The sequence below is a fragment of the Neoarius graeffei genome, chromosome 22, assembly GCF_027579695.1.
Source record: "Neoarius graeffei isolate fNeoGra1 chromosome 22, fNeoGra1.pri, whole genome shotgun sequence".
NCBI classification, from domain to species: Eukaryota; Metazoa; Chordata; class Actinopteri; order Siluriformes; family Ariidae; genus Neoarius; species Neoarius graeffei.
The window spans coordinates 6,315,484-6,337,532 of record NC_083590.1 but is presented as its reverse complement, the minus strand read 5'-3'; the positions used below and the strand labels follow the sequence as shown (position 1 = coordinate 6,337,532).

The 22,049-nt window shown below is 40.9% G+C and overlaps 1 protein-coding gene across 1 annotated transcript; it reads right to left on the bottom strand.

Annotated features, from left to right (window-relative positions):
* Positions 1-30: 30 nt before the first annotated feature.
* On the bottom strand, positions 31-13,309 carry LOC132870563 (WW domain-binding protein 11). Its single transcript, XM_060904252.1, has 12 exons — positions 13,129-13,309; positions 12,470-12,555; positions 8,199-8,230; positions 8,002-8,095; positions 7,269-7,465; positions 7,019-7,152; positions 6,628-6,749; positions 1,911-2,084; positions 1,705-1,818; positions 1,298-1,585; positions 1,028-1,213; positions 31-861 (listed from the first exon to the last, which is right to left on the bottom strand). The coding sequence occupies exons 2-12, from the start codon at positions 12,531-12,533 to the stop codon at positions 257-259; spliced, it is 2,010 nt and encodes a 669-aa protein (XP_060760235.1). The 5' UTR covers positions 12,534-12,555; positions 13,129-13,309; the 3' UTR covers positions 31-256.
* Between the last annotated feature and the right edge of the window lie 8,740 nt (positions 13,310-22,049).

Below are 22,049 nucleotides of genomic sequence, written 5' to 3'. Positions count from 1 at the left end.
TATCTTTAAAAAAAAAAACACACCCACACAAACAGTTTTGGTGTTTATTTTAGAGTTGAGAAACAAATCACATCATTCCATCTCCAACTCCAACACTAAACATCTACACACAGGGAAAAAAAAAAAAACCTCAATATAAAACACGGTGCTTTTTAACTCCAGTACAGTCCGAATCGCACTGCTGCTCGAGCATCGAAATGAAACACTAACGCTAATCTTGCCTCTCCGACCAATCAGCTTCCGCCTCCCTTTTGTCTCACAATAACCCCTCCATCTCTCTCATGAAGGCCTCGTACACCTGGTCCTTCGTCTTCATGCTGGGAGGGGCGGAGCTCGAGCTGGGCTGGGCAGGGTTTGTGGAGGGCATGGCTTTATGGCCGTGTCCCACTCTCTCCTCTTCCCTCCTCCCTCCTCTCTCAGTGGGCGTGGCCCCGTGCGGGCCCATTCGGTCTCGACGCACGCGTAACGCCGTGGGAACAAACCGCGTCACTTCTGCCTTGGGGTTGATGATCTGAGGTTTGGCAGAGATGGTGGCAGCGCCTGATTGGCCTGCGGTGCCGGGGACACTCGTGATGTTGGCACGCTTCTCTATGGTGTGGGTGGGGGGGTTGACAGGGGTTGGGACAGTGCCTGGAGGAGGAGGCATCTGCAGAGACGATGGGCGGATGGACAGAGAGAGGGAGGGCGGAGCTAAGATGGAGGGATCGCTGGAGGAAGACGTGGCAGAGGAAGTTGGGGTCTTCTGACGAGGAACGATGCTGGGAGGGGCACTCAGGACATTGGGGTTCAGAGGGGGTGGGAACATGGAGAGGGGCGGAGCCATACGAGGAGGACCAGCACGAGGAGGAGGGGGAGGAATTCCTGTCAAAAAACGCAAACAGAAGCGTTATGGAAAGAAAAACACGGAACAATTTAACTCGAACCAATGCACGCTGATTCTGAGAATACAGGTTGATTTTTGTTCTAAAATCACATTTATTGATACACGAGCCTCGTAAAGATCAGTAATAACAGTAGCAGCACGGACCTGGTGGCGCAGGGGGAGGTAGCCTGGGAGGCGGTCCTCTTGGAGGTGGACCTGGAGGAAGGCCTGGTGGGGGGCCAGGGGGTGGGCCTGGAGGACGCCCAGGAGGGGGACCGGGAGGCAACATACGAGGCATCGGCGCCCTCAGGGCACCAGGTAGAGCAGGGGGTCTGAGGAACGGAGGGGCACCTGCAGATATGAACACAGGAAATCTCAGTCAAGTTTTCCTTCATCTTGCACACTGACAACAAATTATCGATCTTCCTGACTCACCTGGTGGAGGGCCTGGAGGCGGACCTGAGGGTGGGCCCGGAGGCCTCATTGGAGGAGCAGGAGGCGGTCCTAAAGGAGGAGGGCCTGTGATTGGCGGTGGCTGCAGGTGGGGTGGTGGCTGCTGCTGTGGAGGCGGAGCTACCATCGGTGCCGATGGTGGGGGGAGTCTGTTCACCGAGGGAGCTGATTGGCTGTCGCCAGGGGGTTCTAAGGCCTCACTGTCGGACTGATCGGAGTCAGTGTACTCCTCCTCTTCAACTTCCTCCTCTTCCTCTGGAATTGACTGACCTACACACACATTTTACTTTAGTTTGACAGCCATGCTTTTATTTTTAAACCTGTCTCTCTAGACTGTTCGAGATTTCTCCACCCTTTCCACTATAAAGCGATTCTGAGTGTGTGTGTACCTGCCATCCTCAGCATCATGGCCTGTAGAGGTGTAATAGCCTTCGTTTTCTTCACCACCCTCTTCTTCCGCTTCTTGGCCTGCTGTGGAACATCGGCGAAACGCACAGTGCGACCTAAACACCGCCAACATACGCATGAGCACAACACGCACGCAATAGAACACAACCCATCCTACAGCAGTTCTCTCGCTCTCTCTCCGCCTTACCTCGTTCTCTCTCCTCGTCCCGGTCATCCTGTCGGCTTCCCGTGCCCCTCCTCTCCAGGAGATCATCCCCCTCTCGGTCACTCTGGTCGTCTGATTCACTCTCGTCCTCTCCTCCGTCTGAGCCGCTATCACTGTCTCGGTCAGCCATGTCCACGTCGGCCTCACCTCCTGCATCTAACACACACAAACACACTTCCAACATCATCCACAACTCCACGGACAGGCAACGAGAATAGAACTGAACGACTCGCTGGAAACGTTTTATTCTCAGGTTCTGGTCTTAAGACGTCGAGGTACGTGAGGGTCCGGGAGACGATAGGACTTAAACTGCCCCATCTTTGGGCAGGTTCGTGTTGAGATGAGTCACACACTCACCCCTCCATTGGTCGTTAAGCCAAATATCTCGAGTAATATTTACTGTATTCTTTTGAGTTTTCCTTTCAGGCTGTATGAGAGGGTAAAATAATCCAGATTTTTAATAAATAAGTCAAAAACCAAGTGTAATATGTTATAATGTGAATGAGGCAAATCATAACCAAAAAAAAAAAAACCTTTTTATTTCTCGCTATGTCATACGTACAGTTATAACCCCCTCCTTCATGGTCGAGAACCAAATAAATACACAGTACGAATTCCTTGAAATAAACTTTATTATATAAATAACAGTCCTTAGAAAAGGGCATACTTTCTTACCCATGGGCTTGTAAAGAGAGAACTCAGTACAAAGTGCCTTTTTTCTTTTTAGTTGAGCGTTATTTTAAAAAACAAAACAAAACAAAAAACTTACATTTGATTGGGCAATAACCCAATGCTTTTACAGTCCAAGTCTGAAGCAGATCTGTTAAATCAATTTCCCAAATGATGAAGGAATAAAAATCGGAAACAGTGTTTGTGACGCCTCATATTAACCAAAATCAACACCACACTATAGGAGGAGGAGTCCTGTACTGTTTTCTGTGAAGCCAGTTCCGATAAATATTCGCCCTGGGCACGTCTACACGCTCCATTTCACAAGGTTTTATCCAGTTTCAGCTCAAGTCAGAAATCTTAGTTTGAATGACACAAACACTTTTCACATCATGTCCATGTTTATAAAGCATCATGAAGGCCAGATCAAAAGAAAACGGCAACAAAATCACACTGAGTAAAGCCTCAAAGTTTCAACTTCGAACCACCATGGAATTTTGTTACGCGTGTGCAGGGTCCTGATAAAGAAAACAGCCTACACGCAAGTCTCAACAGGTCTCGTGTTTACATATGGAGAAAGCGAAAGTTACCAGTCTTACACCAATTTAACACAAGAAACAGTTCAATTAAGAGAGGAAGAAGAAAGAAAGAGTGAGACGGGGCATATTACCAGAGCAGAAAAACCATGAAAAGATGATCAGCCAGGGAAAGAAATGGAGGAAAATGAAGAAAGAGCAGGGCTTGACATTAAGGACTGCCCGATTGCCCGGGGCAAGTGTAACATGTCCCCGACATGCGTGAATAGGCAAGTTGGAATGAGCATATATTACGAACTAGCAACACAAAAATTAGACTTTTTGATCTAGGGGTCGACCGATAATCGGCCTGGCTGATATATCGGGCCGATATTCTGCATTTTTAGGGTTATCGGTATCGGCCATAATTTCCACCGATATGCCGATAACATGCCTTTTTGCAGCCATTTCGTTCCTAACGCGACTGTCACTGCACGTCCTTTCCTGCACTCGCCTCTCTGAGTTCATGAACACGGTCCCGCCCACCACAACATCTGATTTGTTTGGCACAAGGGATACAGCCAATCAACACACGTAGCTAAACGCTGTGAACTGTTTCAAGGTGCCCGTATGGGCACTCGGGCAGAAGCAGATCCCACTTCAAGGTAAGGACACGCTGCTTTTGCCGCAATAAGTCATAAACACACAAATTGCAAAAGCACAACATCATTATATGTTTACATTCTTCATCTACTACTCGTTAAAATTGTCCATTTGCATCTGTGTAGCCAGGCAAACTTAGCTTACGGAAGGAAGCACTTGAATTAGCCTACAACCAACTAGTCTCGCTGAAACTACATGTAATGTTGTCCATAGTAAGCAGTCCCCAGCATAACGTAGGCTGCAGTCATTTTTAAATCCCTGTCTGGAAACGTTGTGAATGTGTCAGTAGTTCTACTCGAACAGTAGAATGACAGCCATACAGAGAGGTGGTCAAGGGAAGACGAAATAAAACGTAGTGTTTGTGTTCTGTAGGCTAGCGCAAGCCTACTGGCTATTTGTTATGGTGATGAGTGACTTCATGACGTGACTCGTGCTCAGAAAGCGCATCGCACTTGTATATGTTGGGTAACTTTATAAAGCGCTATTTGAACATTTAAACACGCCAGGTGTGATATGGTGCTAGTAGGCTGTGTAATACTGTAGGGAGTTTGTCAGGATGCTTGTTGTGGGCTCAGTAATTAATTGTGTCGTGGATGCACACTTGCTTGGATAAACGGTAATTAACGAAATACATCAATTAAACTCTTGACTTAAATGTTCTTATGCTACTTCACATTGCGCTGTAATGTACTCCACTAGTATTTATAATTCTTGCGCAAGTGATTCTCCTCGCTAGCGCTTCTAGGGGTGTTCACACGGCAACTTTTACTCCGGTGTAGCACCGGGGCTGCCCCGGTAGAGCGTTCACACGGTACAAAGTTATACCGGTGCAGCCCCTGAAAGCTGCTTAAACCAGTGCAAATCTAACCCTGCTCGGGAGGTGGTTTAAGAAATTTACTCCGGAGTAAATGCTAGTTTGCGGGGCAGCACCGATATAAAATGGGACGTCTGAACGCTACAGGGGTAGACTCGCTACGCGTGAGGAGAGTTGATTACATACGGGCATTGCATAACTTGCATCCTGGTATTTTGCGCTTCCAAAATGGCGAATATCAACAACAACAGAACTGCGTGTCTTCCAGTGTTGCCAGATTTGGCAGTTTTAAGTGCATTTTGACGGATTTGAACATATTTTGGGATGGAAAACGTCAGCAATATCTGGCAACACTGGTGTCTTCATCCACGTTGTTTTCCCGGCGCTTGGTGATGCCATGACAACCGGGAAAAAGAAGTACAGTTTCACGCATGCGCATATTTCATTTCCGCATTATTACTATCGGAAATGATAGTAATAATGATAGGAAATGATAGTAATAAAAGGAAATATCAAAACTTTATTACTATCAAAGGAAATGATAGTAATAGTTTTTGCTACTATAACACGGTCGCAGAAGCTGCCGTGTGACCGCAAGTGGGGCTGCACCGGTGCTAACACGCTTCTCTCTAGTAAGCAGGTTTGTGACGTGTGAACACTGCGCAAAATTTACACCGGTGTAAGATATATCGCAACAAAATACATCGGTGCAGCATCGATGCAAATATGTGCCGTGTGAACACCCTCTATGATTCGGAAAGCGATATACGTACTCTTAAAGGAGCAGAGCCGTAGATGGTTACTTGTTAAGTTGTTACATAATAGGGAGTGATAGCCGACTTTATGTTTGATTTTACTTTTTAAAAAATGCTGCAGGCAGCTCCCTACACTTGATTTGTTATTTAAAAACTACTTGAAGTTGGTAAGTCTTACTTAGTTCTTAGTGTAAAAGAATCCAGAGTGTATTTTCATTTATTTTCCACTGAAAATGGTGAGCTGTAATATAGTAGGGAGTGATTTATTTTTTTATTGGTGAATATTTATTTTATTATTATTTTATTTCTCATTTTATTCTAACTAATGTTTGACTTTATTGTACAAATGCTGCTGGCATCTCCCTGCACAAAATTTCATGTTCAATTTTACAATTAAACATACATTTCATGGATATGAAGGTCTGTGTCAGTGTGTGCTATGTTTAATTTCATGTGAATTATAATGTTTACATTTATCGGTTGCACATATCGGTTACCGGCATCCCAATTCCATAATAATTGGTATCGGTATCGGTCCTGAAAAAAACATATCAGTCGATCCCTATTTTGATCTTTTATTTCAGTTCCTAAAAGCGTCCCTCACTACGTATCCGCCATTATGTCTTGGCTGTTTTCTTAGTCTCCGTTTCATTTACTGCTTTGTAAGTTATTTTATATCCCCCCCCGGCTGGTGTAGTATGGTACGCGTACTGTTTATAGACCCCTTGTGCATGACGTCACGCATCACGTGATAATTACAGCTGGGGTCAGACAGACACCGTCTTTCATGCAAGCAGCTTAATCTGTCTTCAGTATGGTTCATTTTTGCGCTGTTTTTGCTTCTTCAAACAGAGAAACAGATAAAAGGCATCACCGTCTCCCCACCATCAAGAAAAATGTTAACAAATAGAAGCAAATGCTTCAAGAACAGCGAGGAAATGAGCGGTTAAAGAATACGAGGAGAGGAGCTCAGCTCAGCCTGAAAACTCCAGAGAAATTCATGATTATATTTAAAATGGATTTTACAAAAGCAAAGTCGGAAGTGAGGATGGAAGAGTTTACTTAAGAATCTCGGTTGTTTTAAATTAATTAATTAATCAATCAATTAATTAATCTCACATTCGAGTTAGCTCCTCCATGAAAGCGATTGATTTTCTTAAAAGGTGAAGCCGCTTCCCTAGAATTTACGCTCCAGAATCCAGTTCCGGGTGACGTTCTCGACCGTATGAGGCCTGGTGTAGACGAGTCCCGGTGGGGTGTGTGTTTACAGGTAAACTGCGTACCTGGTTTATAGAGCTGAAGTATCTGGGGTGGTGGAGGTCCGGGTGGGGGTCCAGGGGGTTTACGTCCGGGTGGTAACCGAGGAACCCCGGCAATCGCTGCCGATGACGCCGCCGTCCCTTTACTGAGACAGACAGAGGGTGTATGTTCTATTCAGCGAGACACAAAGCCCTTGTTTTGGAAATCAGAACATGTCCTGGTGCAATCACATCAGCACAAAAATTCACAAATCCTTTCAGGAACTTCCCCTGATAACTCCAACCACAGCCCGGACTAAACACCTGGAATAATCCCTGCAAGATCTGACTCGCTGTTCAGGATACGCTCGCAGTTAGATACCCAAACGTACCAAGGGTACCCCATTCAGAATGGAAACGGCTTACGATTATTTACCCAAAGCTGGAGGTCTTTTTGAGGATCGACGGCGGCTGAGCTCCCGGCAGCGGGATGTCCTGAATGAGGACACTGGAAGGTGCGTGAGGCATTTCAGGAAGAGGAATACTGTCCACCTCCACAGACTCGGCATTCTAACAACAGACAAAACAGAAACACACTTCAGACACACAGTGATGCCTGGGGGACAATTCCACATTATAAATCAGGATAGATAACTTAACTAATAGCTCAAGCTCCACACACTCACCTTAACAGAGTCGAAGTACAGGGACAGCTGTCCTCGCTTGGTCTCGTACTCGTGCTCCAGTTTACGCAGCTCTTTATACGTCTCGGGATTCTCTCTCTCATACAGACGCACGATTCGCTCAAAGGTCTCACGCAACTTCTTCCTCTTATCACGCAGCACTTTATCGTTCAACAAGGGCTGCTGTACTGGGTTAAACTCTGACACACAGACACACACCAGGTTAAACACTTATGATTGCGTTAATGACGAGACACCCACGTCATTACATCACTGTACATGTCTCTATTTTCCCAGCAACACGAGCACCAAGCACAACAACAATAATGGCTGAGCACACGGTCCCTTTGTGAGTGTTGCTCCTGGATGCTACACGGGTCGTTTTCCTGGCTGAGAGCTGGTTCTCCGGTTCTCGAGCTGCTGAAATGTGAAGAACTGGTTCTTGCTCCGAACCGGCCCTCAAACTGCCTCAGTGGAAACGTGGCGTACAGGGACTTAGTTAGCTGGTTGCTGCCTCATTATCCTTCATAAGGACTTAAACCAAGATCTGACCACTCACTTCCTTATGGAGACAAGGTCTCAACTGTTCACTTCTTTATGGGAACTGGAACTCAACTCATCATCTCCTTATGAGGACCAGGGCTTGTCTAAACAAGTCATTTTAGGGACCAAGACTTTTGCCCCCAGGTCTTTGGGGGTTTAAAAAAAACAATCAAATCACCACAGGTATACACACCCATCTCATCCAGTTTCTCCATGTCTCTGATGATCTGTCTTGGGTCTTTCATCTTCAGGACAGCAGCTCTCACCATCATCCTCTGCTTCTTGTTCTGGCTCACACACACACACACACACACACACACACACATCTGATGCAACTACAGGGTGTTATAAATTAACTCTGTTTATTCATCACAAGACAGATGGCTTTACCTTCTTGAGCTCCCTCTTCCTGGCCTCCTTACCTACACACACACAGTTCAATTAAAACAATCATTATACTGACCAGGTTAATGTCTCTAATTACTAAAATGCACTTATTTCTGTGTCTTTTTTTAAACATTTAAATCACATCTGTGTGTGAACGTCAGGGCATAACACACCGCCTTCATTCATCTTGTGTTAACTCAACGCCATCCTGGATGCAAGAGTTTAATCATCACGGTAACCTGATTAACCGGAACCTACGGACCCTTTTCACGTGACGTCACAACAAACGCGGCCGCCATTTTGGACATGTACTACCAGTAGTTTACCACAGCCAACACTGAGGAACGGCAGCAAAGAAAGTTTTTACTTTCAGCAAGACTTCCATCATGCCACTATATTGTTGTGCACCTGGATGTAGTAACCATCAACAAACAAGGCAAGGTTTATCATTTTATCGGATCCCGACGGAGAAGATAGATAGCAGCCATTAACAGATTGGCAGCCCTCGGCATACCAGCGCTTGTGTAGTGACCACTTTGTTGGAGGTAAGACGAATAAAATTAGCCAGAAAAGGCATTACATTGCTGTTAACATTCTGTGGCGGCGAGTGTGTAACCAAATAGGTTAAAATAACCCATTGTAACCTCTTTGTTCTTCTGTAGTAGCTATTGTTGACTAGCTAATGTCAACAACATAGTAGCTGGTATGTTACTGTAGCAATGTTTACGTTCAGTCATTTGGATGACTGTTAAAACCTTTCAGTCTCAAGTTTTTCCTTTACTGTATTTACTAGTTTACTGTAATTATGATCCGGCAGCTATTTACACCGGATCCAATGTAAATAGCTGCCGGAGCCAACGTCCGAGGTTCCGGACCGCGCTCCGGCTTGCTCCCCCTCAAATTAAGCAGCGCGCTCCGGCTTGCTCCCGGAGTGCTCCGGCCGAGGTTCCGGAGCGCGCTCTGGCTTGCTCCCCCTCAAATTAAGCAGCGCGCTCCGGCTTCTGGAGCGCGCTGCTTAATTTGAGGGGGAGCAAGCCGGAGCGCGCTGCTTAATTTGAGGGGGAGCAAGCCGGAGCGTATGTCAGTGAACAATCCTGGTGGAAGCAGGTAAACGTCGTTCTCTAAGCCTGCTAACCTCAATTTTTGCAAATACCTCTCCCTCTGCTCGCCCTGTAAATGCCCTACGTCGCTGGATAGTGAAGGTGTTTTCTGCATCTCGCTCCTTTTTCTTTTATGTTTTTCGTTTGTCGCCTTCCTCGCATTCAAACTGATTCGAGCCGAAGTCCACTACATGTCCAAAATGGTGGTCGCGTTTACGAAGCTCACGTGACTGAAAAGGGTCTATACCCAGCCGTGTTGATAGTCTCTCTCATCTTCTGCACACTCACCTTGAGAAACCAAAGACTTGTGCGAAGATTTTAATTGTGGACTTTTTATCTGCTTTTAACACCATGCAGCCTAAGATTCTTGCAGATATTTTAGCCAATGAATTTTCTCTTAATACAGGTATTATTTATTGGCTCATGGACTTTAACAGTAGAGTCCAGTGGGCTCATTTCTGTCTGATGTGATAACATCCACAGGTTCCCCGCAAGGATATGTTTTATCGCCTTTATTATTTATCTTATATACAAATGCATGCACTAGTACTTTACAAAGCAGGCATTTTATTAAATATGCGGATGATACTGTTATAGTGAGCCTTCTACAGGAAGCGGAGGTAGATCATGGGCCAGTTTTAGACTTCTTTTTAGAATGGCGCTCACTTAATTTTAAATACCAATCAGATTAAAGAAATGTCCATAGATTTTAGAAAAAGTCACAACAATCCACCGACACCGTTATTAATGGGGAGACTATTCAGGTTGTCACAAACTACAAATACCTTGGTGTTGTGCTCGATAATAAGCTTAAATGGGATTCATGGACTGATCTTCTGTACACTAAGACACAGCAAAGAATGTACTTTTTAAAGAAATTGCTTATTTTTAACGTTAACAACAAAATGCTCCAAATGTTTTATACTGCTTTTATTGAAAGTGTTTTAACTTGCTGTATCATCTGCTGGTTTGGAAATGCTACTGAGTCACAGAAAAAAATCAGGACGGTTACAACTGCCAGCAAGCTACTTGGGATCACTTTATATAAAGATAGACTGGTGATAAAGGCAAATAATATTGTTTGTGACTTCATACACCCTCTGGCCTCTTTTTTTTTTTTAAACTACTGCTATCTCGGCGTCGTTTTTGTTCACCCTTTCTGACTAAAAACAGATCCAAAATTTCATTTGTACCACAAGCCATAAAAGCCTTAAATCAGGTGAAGTAGCTAGACGTCCAGCTGGTCTGGCCATACCCAATGGTGCATAGTAGGTGTGATGAATGTTATTTCTGTTGGTGTCTGATGTGTGTTTGTGTTATATGTTTGACGTTCTGTCATGAAGTGCTTTGTGATTGTGCTGCAATCCCAACTGCCCCTCGGAGACAATAAAGTTATCTACAACTACTCCGTGTGTACACTACCGTTCAAAAGTTTGGGGTCACTTTGAAATGTCCTTATTTTTGAAAGAAAAGCACTGTTCTTTTCAATGAAGATGACTTTAAACTAATCAGAAATACACTCTATACACTGCTAATGTGGTAAATGACTATTCTAGCTGCAAATGTCTGGTTTTTGGTGCAATATCTACATAGCTGTATGGACCCTTTTCACGTGACGTCACGACAAACGTGGCCACCATTTTGGACATGAACTACCAGTAGTCTACCACAGCCAACAACGAGGAACGACGGTGAAGCATCGAAAGGAATATAGCCATCAAAGAAAGTTTTTACTTTCAGCAAGACTTCCATCATGCCATTATATTGTTGTGCACCTGGATGTAGTGACCATCAACACACAAGGCAAGATTTATCATTTTATCGGATCCCGACAGATGCTGACCGATGGAGAAGATGGATGGTCTCTAAAATATTGGCAAAATGATGTTTATTGACATAGCAATCGTGTGTAACGGGAAGCATTTGCATATCTGAAGTGTTGTGTTTACATCAAAGATAAAATAAACCGATATGACAACGACTGCTGCTGCCAGGTTGGGGACACAAACTAGTAGAAAGGAAGTGTGCCAACAGTGCCAACAGACTTCCTTTGTGGTCGATTCTGCTTTAAGGTAAGATGCATTTAATTATTCGTCTGCTGTGGGTTTGGAATCGGTAGCCTGACCGATTCGTTCATGTTTGTGGTGCCATTTGTTTGTTGACGCGTGTTGAAATGGAAGATTGGTTGTTGACATGATTTCCAGTGATGCTTTGGTGCTGCTGTGGATCAGATGTGTTGAGTAGCCTGACTTTTTTTTTTTCTTGCGTGTGGTATCATTGTTGGCGCGAGGTTGTTTTTTGAACATGCCAATGTGGACACGATTTCCCCTGATGAGTTATGACTTCAGACGCGATGCGTGTGTGGAGTCCGCGTGATATGTGCGTAAGATAGGCTTCTCATGTGTTTGGAGATCCGCGCTCTGAGACAAGCGCAAGCACCCCCCCCCAAAAAAGAAAAAAGGGACCCCCCCCCCGAAAATATCGGCATAGTTCGAACACTGGGTTGGAGAAAGTAATGGCAAATAGTGAGTGCACAGACCATAGAAGGTAAACTGTACACAGCGCCAGGGCAGTGTGATGGTATGTCTACTTTTAGATTGTGTTAGCTTATCAATAAACACACTCGTCACTCGACGAGTTTCACGTCTTTACGACGGATACTTAAACGTGTGTTAGGTATTATTGTTGCAGTCTAAGCAGTCATTGTAGCAGCTAGATGAGCGAGAACCGAAAGGGTCTGTGCCATAAACCGTTATTTCTTCATGTCCAAAATGGCGGTCGCGCTTACGAAGGTCACGTGAGTGAAAAGGGTCCATAGAGGCCCATTTCCAGCAACTCTCACTCCAGTGTTCTAATGGTACAATGTGTTTGCTCATTGCCTCAGAAGGCTAATGGATGATTAGAAAACCCTTGTACAATCATGTTAGCACAGCTGAAAACAGTTGAGCTCTTTAGAGAAGCTATAAAACTGACCTTCCTTTGAGCAGATTGAGTTTCTGGAGCATCACATTTGTGGGGTCGATTAAATGCTCAAAATGGCCAGAAAAATGTCTTGACTATATTTTCTATTCATTTTACAACTTATGGTGGGAAATAAAAGTGACTTTTCATGGAAAACACAAAATTGTCTGGGTGACCCCAAACTTTTGAACCGTAGCGTATGTATACACTCACGGGCCTGATCGGTAGGGTTCATGAATTTTCCACTCTTGGTGGATGAAGTGGATCGGCGCCCCATGATCACCAACACACACTTTCACCTGAAACACACACACACACTATTATTATTTAAATTTCATCCACATTACCATTGTTCCTGAGAGATCTAGAATTACAAAGAATGAAATGATTCCAGTAAAGACAGAAGAGGTTCAGTGATGAACAAACAACAGCTGGAATCAAATCAGGCCAGATGTTATTACATAAACACCCCAAAGTCAAATCCAAACTTTCTGTGACCTATAAAATCAGCACATTATTCCTCTCGTGTTTAGAATTAATGAGACAAATTATATAAACGGAGTTAACTGTGAGTTTAAAAGAATAAAAACACAAAACTGATCCAACTCCAGAGCAGGAGAAGGCACTGTGTGGTGTCCATGCTCCACCCCGCGGGTTAACCTGCAGGAAACATCTCCCCTAACTCCACCCTCAGGAACATTAAGCTTTATATAAATATAATCCTAAATATCTAATAATGCGCTGTGCGGTAAAATAACGGCCGCACAGCTCCACTGACTGAGGCGAGTCTCCTGCAGCCGGGGCTCAGCGAGCTAATCCTGTTAGCATCACATATTACACACATTATTGAACATTACAGAACATTACTGCACCTCACAGCCAGAAACACAACCGGGATTTAACAAATCCCCCCTCTCTCTCTCTCTCTCCGCGGTTTACAGCTCAGAGCCGAACACTGCTTCTCACGGCTTTATATGAACACAAAGTAATCGCTAGCGCGCTGTGAATCCGCCATGTTGGAGTCTCCTCTTACACGTACTGAACTACTTCCGGGTTTCTTCTTCGGCGGTGGAATTCCTGAGCCTGAATGTTTGCAAATGGATATCTACAGCACCTCCTACCGGCCAGAGTGCAGCATTACACACAGCGAAACATCACGGGATGAATAATAACACAAGAAGAAGAGCAGACAGGGTCCTCCATAGATTTACATAAAGACTAGATGCTTCGTCCCCGGCCATCTTACCTCAGACAGCTGGCTTACCCATTACACTGTGTTGGTAGCGATATGTACTTTTCAGATGACCGTTACTTCCTCAAACTTCAATCGATATTCAAACGGTTTGGTTTGTTATATATATATATATATATATATATAAAACAAACGGAAGTATGTATTGATGATATTAATGATGAATAATGCTGAAATTCCTCTGCTGTGAGAAGCCTAACACTAACTGCGGCCTTACGAAAAATAACCATACAATTTATTTCCAATTTTTAGTGAAAATATTTTTACATGTGATTGGGCCGTAGGGGAAGCTAAAGTTAAATAAACAGCTTACTCACTTCTGAAACTTCAGAAATACTTCATCCACCTCAAAAACCTAATGCACTCACATCACAGCATAATAACAAATATAAACTCACATCATAGCATAATAACAAATATAAACTCACATCATAGCATAATAACAAATATAAACTCACATCATAGCATAATAACAAATATAAACTCACATCATAGCATAATAACAAATATAAACTCACATCATAGCATAATAACAAATGCAAACTCACATCATAGAGTAATAACAAATGTAAACTCACATCATAGCATAATAACAAATATAAACTCACATCATAGCATAATAACAAATATAAACTCACATCATAGCATAATAACAAATATAAACTCACATCATAGCATAATAACAAATGCAAACTCACATCATAGAGTAATAACAAATGCAAACTCACATCATAGAGTAATAACAAATATAAACTCACATCATAGCATAATAACAAATATAAACTCACATCATAGCATAATAACAAATATAAACTCACATCATAGCATAATAACAAATATAAACTCACATCATAGCATAATAACAAATGTAAACTCACATCATAGCATAATAACAAATGCAAACTCACATCATAGAGTAATAACAAATGTAAACTCACATCATAGCATAATAACAAATATAAACTCACATCATAGCATAATAACAAATATAAACTCACATCATAGCATAATAACAAATATAAACTCACATCATAGCATAATAACAAATATAAACTCACATCATAGCATAATAACAAATATAAACTCACATCATAGAGTAATAACAAATGCAAACTCACATCATAGAGTAATAACAAATGCAAACTCACATCATAGAGTAATAACAAATATAAACTCACATCATAGCATAATAACAAATATAAACTCACATCATAGCATAATAACAAATATAAACTCACATCATAGCATAATAACAAATATAAACTCACATCATAGCATAATAACAAATGCAAACTCACATCATAGAGTAATAACAAATGTAAACTCACATCATAGCGTAATAACAAATATAAACTCACATCATAGCATAATAACAAATATAAACTCACATCATAGCATAATAACAAATATAAACTCACATCATAGCATAATAACAAATATAAACTCACATCATAGCATAATAACAAATATAAACTCACATCATAGAGTAATAACAAATGCAAACTCACATCATAGAGTAATAACAAATGTAAACTCACATCATAGCATAATAACAAATATAAACTCACATCATAGCATAATAACAAATATAAACTCACATCATAGCATAATAACAAATATAAACTCACATCATAGCATAATAACAAATATAAACTCACATCATAGCATAATAACAAATATAAACTCACATCATAGCATAATAACAAATATAAACTCACATCATAGCATAATAACAAATATAAACTCACATCATAGCATAATAACAAATGCAAACTCGCATCATAGCATAATAACAAATGTAAACTCACATCATAGCATAATAACAAATGCAAACTCACATCATAGCATAATAACAAATGCAAACTCGCATCATAGCATAATAACAAATGCAAACTCGCATCATAGCATAATAACAAATATAAACTCACATCATAGCATAATAACAAATATAAACTCACATCATAGCATAATAACAAATGCAAACTCACATCATAGAGTAATAACAAATGTAAACTCACATCATAGCATAATAACAAATATAAACTCACATCATAGCATAATAACAAATGTAAACTCACATCATAGCATAATAACAAATATAAACTCACATCATAGCATAATAACAAATATAAACTCACATCATAGCATAATAACAAATGCAAACTCACATCATAGAGTAATAACAAATGTAAACTCACATCATAGCATAATAACAAATATAAACTCACATCATAGCATAATAACAAATATAAACTCACATCATAGCATAATAACAAATGCAAACTCGCATCATAGCATAATAACAAATATAAACTCACATCATAGCATAATAACAAATGCAAACTCACATCATAGCATAATAACAAATGCAAACTCGCATCATAGCATAATAACAAATGCAAACTCACATCATAGCATAATAACAAATATAAACTCACATCATAGCATAATAACAAATGTAAACTCACATCATAGCATAATAACAAATATAAACTCACATCATAGCATAATAACAAATATAAACTCACATCATAGCATAATAACAAATGCAAACTCACATCATAGAGTAATAACAAATGTAAACTCACATCATAGCATAATAACAAATATAAACTCACATCATAGCATAATAACAAATATAAACTCACATCATAGCATAATAACAAATGCAAACTCGCATCATAGCATAATAACAAATGCAAACTCGCATCATAGCATAATAACAAATGCAAACTCACATCATAGCATAATAACAAATGTAAACTCACATCATAGCATAATAACAAATGTAAACTCACATCATAGCATAATAACAAATATAAACTCACATCATAGCATAATAACAAATGTAAACTCACATCATAGAGTAATAACAAATGTAAACTCACATCATAGCATAATAACAAATATAAACTCACATCATAGCATAATAACAAATGTAAACTCACATCATAGAGTAATAACAAATGTAAACTCACATCATAGCATAATAACAAATGTAAACTCACATCATAGCATAATAACAAATGTAAACTCACATCACAGCATAATAACAAATATAAACTCACATCATAGCATAATAACAAATATAAACTCACATCATAGCATAATAACAAATATAAACTCACATCATAGCATAATAACAAATGTAAACTCACATCATAGAGTAATAACAAATGTAAACTCGCATCATAGCATAATAACAAATATAAACTTACATCATAGCATAATAACAAATATAAACTCACATCATAGCATAATAACAAATGTAAACTCACATCATAGAGTAATAACAAATGTAAACTCACATCATAGCATAATAACAAATGTAAACTCACATCATAGCATAATAACAAATGTAAACTCACATCATAGCATAATAACAAATATAAACTCACAGCATAGCATAATAACAAATGCAAACTCACATCATAGCATAATAACAAATGTAAACTCACATCATAGCATAATAACAAATGTAAACTCACATCATAGCATAATAACAAATGTAAACTCACATCATAGCATAATAACAAATGTAAACTCACATCATAGCATAATAACAAATATAAACTCACATCATAGCATAATAACAAATATAAACGCACATCATAGCATAATAACAAATATAAACTCACATCATAGCATAATAACAAATATAAACTCACATCATAGCATAATAACAAATATAAACTCACATCATAGCATAATAACAAATGTAAACTCACATCATAGCATAATAACAAATATAAACGCACATCATAGCATAATAACAAATATAAACTCACATCATGGCATAATAACAAATGCAAACTCACATCATAGCATAATAACAAATGCAAACTCACATCATAGCATAATAACAAATATAAACTCACATCATAGCATAATAACAAATGTAAACTCACATCATAGCATAATAACAAATATAAACTCACATCATAGCATAATAACAAATATAAACTCACATCATAGCATAATAACAAATGCAAACTCACATCATAGCATAATAACAAATATAAACGCACATCATAGCATAATAACAAATGTAAACTCACATCATAGCATAATAACAAATGCAAACTCACATCATAGCATAATAACAAATGCAAACTCACATCATAGCATAATAACAAATATAAACTCACATCATAGCATAATAACAAATATAAACTCACATCATAGCATAATAACAAATATAAACTCACATCATAATGCGCTGGCAGTGCTGGCTTGCATTTTTTTGTCATACATGTAGCTATGATAAAGGATAGCGGCAGGGTTATTATTCATAGTTGGCTTCACGTTAATAGAATATCCTGATATTCTACTCTTGCCAAGGCTTCATTGAGTTTGGTCTTAAGAGCAGTAGGAGACGCAGGCAAGGAATAGCTATGGTCCTAGAAGAAAGAGGGATGAACATGGTATGAGTAATTTTTCACTTCACAAATATCACCTTGACACCACTAGCCGGGGTGACCATTTCCATAACACCAAAAAGGAGGACATTATTTGGATGGGGGGTCTGGGGGCCCTCCCCCAGAAAATGTTGTATTTCTTAGATGCAATTTCCTGCATTTTAATCAATTTTATGGTGAATAATGGCAAATCCCATCTGATTCATAGCCCTCAAATTTTTATGTAAACCACAGTGGCAAGATTGAGAATGGATTATTTTTATGCAAGTCACTCAAGTTTGGTGAAATCAACATCGCAATTTTGTAGGGTTAAAGATTATGATTGTGGTGAAAAAAGAGTAAGGTCAAAGCATTCATAGTATTTATTATAATTCATGTAGCTCTTAATTGGCTAGAACACACAGTATTTATATTTATTAAAAAACATTGTGGAGTTAACAAACCACTGAAATTAAACTTAAGGTGCTGAGTACCAAAAAGCACAACATTTGTAGATTCTCAAAGAACAAATAGGCAACATAACCAGCAACATTATAAAACGTTTTAAAACAGTATATCATGCTTCAGTCTTTCAGTGTCTTCAGAATTCGTAGGTGTTTTTGCCCATGTTTACATTAGACCGTATCAGTGGATCATCAGATTAACGTTTTTAAAATGATTAGTGTGCACACAGCAACACCAATACACGGATACGCTCGGCTCCGCAGGCATCCTGCGCTCCAAATCACTCCGCCCTGAACAGCGAGTGCCCTCTGGAGGGTGCGCACTCCGGCCCTGCGCAGCTCACACAGCGCGCGAGTGAAGTGCACAAGCAGTGATTCGGGACTGAGCCGCTGTGTGTGTGATCCCAGCGCATATCACTTACCACTTGCAAGTGGAAGGATGGCAAGCCTAAAGACAATCATAACTACACAATGGGCAGTATTTGCATCAGTATTTGCAGTATTTTCATACTTTTATACTCTTTAATGAAAGGTGAAGGCAGAAGTCCGCGCCGTTTTTCAGCAGTCGCGTCACATGACCAACGCCAGCGAATCAGGAAGGTGGATGTCACAGTGACATTGTCCAATGACGACGCCAGCTAGAGCTCAGCACAGTGTATCCGCGTATCTCAATGTTTACACAGCACCGGAGCTGACACGATCTGGATTGAATACGTGGACGCTGGCGGATTCCCGTTTCCCGGCGTTTCCAGGCGGTTTAATGTAAACGGACAGTGCATCCGCGAAGAAAACGAGACAGATACGGTCTAATGCAAACTTGGCATTTTGTGTGTGTGTGATCAATACTTTTGACGTAGCCTGGCCAGTACAGTTGAATGTGTTAGCATTGCTATTCGCCTCGGCATCATCAAAGTCGACTCGTCTGCTGACAGAACTGTCCGAAATAAATACAATCCTCTCCATGTATCTGTTGTAGTAGATGTAGATGTAGATATAGTAGATGTGCACTTGCACTGTCATCCATATCCTAACAAGTTCAGTTGTGAGCAGCCGGTCTACCGGACAGACTCGTGTTTCCAAGTCCCAGCCAGGGCCAGGGGGGCAGGGCACTAGGCACGCGCCAGGAAGATCATCAAAGGATAGAGCGCAACGCGTTCTAGAACGCAATGCCTCGTGGTGCGGAGTTCGCATTGCATGCCAAAAAACATCGAGCCATAGACTCTTTATTGTAGATTACTAGTGTGCAGCACAGATCTGCAGTTTCCCTACAAAACGTTATTCTAGAACTCTGCTCTTCCAGTCTGGCAAGTCGATATTATATAATTCCGCTCATCGTCTCTAAAAGGAGGACAAATGTGCGTCCGGCTTGATGCTGCACCGGACGCCGGACAAGACATTGAAAAGACGGATGGTCCGGCCTAAAGCTGGACGTCTGGCCACCCTACCACTAGCTTATGGCTCACATCCACATCCTTTCTAGTAGTCATCACATATAAAAACAAGTTATTTTTGAGTGTGCCAAATGAGTTGCGGCAAAACAAGTGAGATTTTAATATGTCCAGAAACATTAAGATATGACATTTAAATTAGAAATACTCACATCATTAGGCTGAGGTTGTGGGTGTGAGGTTGCCATTTCTGGGGAATCTTCAGAGGCCACATACAGGCTTTCTTCAGCTCTTCTGGCGGTAGATGTAGCCCTGCCCTTCACCAACTGAATTGAAGAAACATCATGAATAATACAATATATAAAAGGATAGGTTTGTTTGACAATATAATGTTTACATGTATGAATGCTAAGAGCCTTATGGTGATACATCTACTTTTTGGAGGTGAACTGGGAAGCTGAAAAGGGATGGAATAGCTCCATTACGTAGTCGGACAATCTGACCCGTCCGATCAAAATCAGCCTGCTTAAAATGTTGACTGCAGACTATTGAATGGTCACTTGCAGTAAATCCTTCTCTCCTCAAAGCCACTTCCCACTTCTTCCTCAAGTCTTTGTCCTTGGGAAACCTTCAAAGGTGTCAAGAGATTGATGACAATGTAAGTGCTAGTTCATTGTGCTGTAGTTTAGTAAAAACAAAGTTGTGGTAGTAAACTCAATCTCCCATGATGCTGTGCATATCAGGCACGCGAATTGTATTCCATGATTTAACTAAGTGACAGTTCTAAATCAGTTGGTTGACGTTACCTTACCGCAGCGACTTTGTATCTTTTTAACTGTCAAACAATAACCGTTTATTGCAACATGCCTCATCTGTTATAAATAGTTGTGTATGAGGAACAATTTGTTCGCTCACTTCTCTCGAAAAGATCATGGAATGAGATGGCGAAGTGTAATCTTGTAGCATTTCCTCTACTGTTATTTACAGGTTACTTTATTTGAGCAGGAGTACGCTGAGCACCAGCCTGGCATCTTGTCTTCTTCTTCAGTCGTGTAGTATGGTGCAGTAATAGACATTACCTTGATATATATGAGTATCTCACGCTTATCTCACCACTCCAAGATGGCGACCGTATTTCTCGCGTCAGAACAGCCAACGCTCCGTCTACGTAATAATAGGATGTCTATGGGGTCCTCCATATCCCCGCCTGGACACCAACTATAGACCTCTTGCAGTCACGTGACCGGAATGTAAACAGCCGCCATCTTGTCGGTAAAAAACACCGCTGAATACTGCTGCACTCGTCTAAAATAAACGATCTACAGATTAGTGACCCTTATCGATTACCGGACGTAGTTTTCACGACCGTGTCAGTGGATATGGAACTGCCAGCGGAATACCCAGACGTGTATAATTACCTCATTAACTTTCCCTCACTGTTCAGTGGTGAAGCACTGCGTGTTTATAAATCTCTGGACAGTTATCTTTACAGAAATTCAGGATTTGTCAGCTGCCCTCAGATGTGGCATCTTGTAAACAAGAAAATAACAATCCTCATTGGACAGGTAAGTCACTTAAGTATTGAGACCCCGCTGGTCTCGCTATCTCGTCCGGAATGTTGTGCATGCGATAGAAATCGCTACAAACCGTCATTTTCTGCTGGAAACCAATATCCAGTAAGTCCATACGGTTGTAGTGGATATTGAAGTCCGGTACAGACAAACAACACGCAAAAATACACACAAAAAACATAAAAAACGTGCAGAGGTAGGGAGAGCTTGTAGTCGCAGCATCCCCATCATGCGCCGCCATATCCACTATTATGGTTGAATATTTTATATTATCAGTTAGATCAAGTATCAGTAGTCTATCATTATTACTGTATGGTATACCTGATAGCAGCAATCCATTTTGCACGCCTGTCAGGGTCCCGTGGCAGCCTACTGTCAAGTGTATATAAGCATCATGGGTTTCCCACACTTGAAAGGGAAGGACTCGGACACAGGATTCCACTCGTCTTATGTTTTATTGATTTTCAGTGGAGTTGACGTTGCAGTAGAATTGTATAGTAGGGTTTTCCAGAAGAAAAGGTAGAAGTAGAAGGTGGAAATATGGCGTTTGACCGACAAGATGGCGTCTGTTTACAATCTGGATTGGAAGTGACATCACATGCAAGTGCTCCATACACCAAGTTTCAACAGATTACTACCCTGTCCACACTAGGGATTTTGTACCGATACGATACTACTTTTGTACCGCAACACCTGTCCACACTAGCAACTATACCGGTAC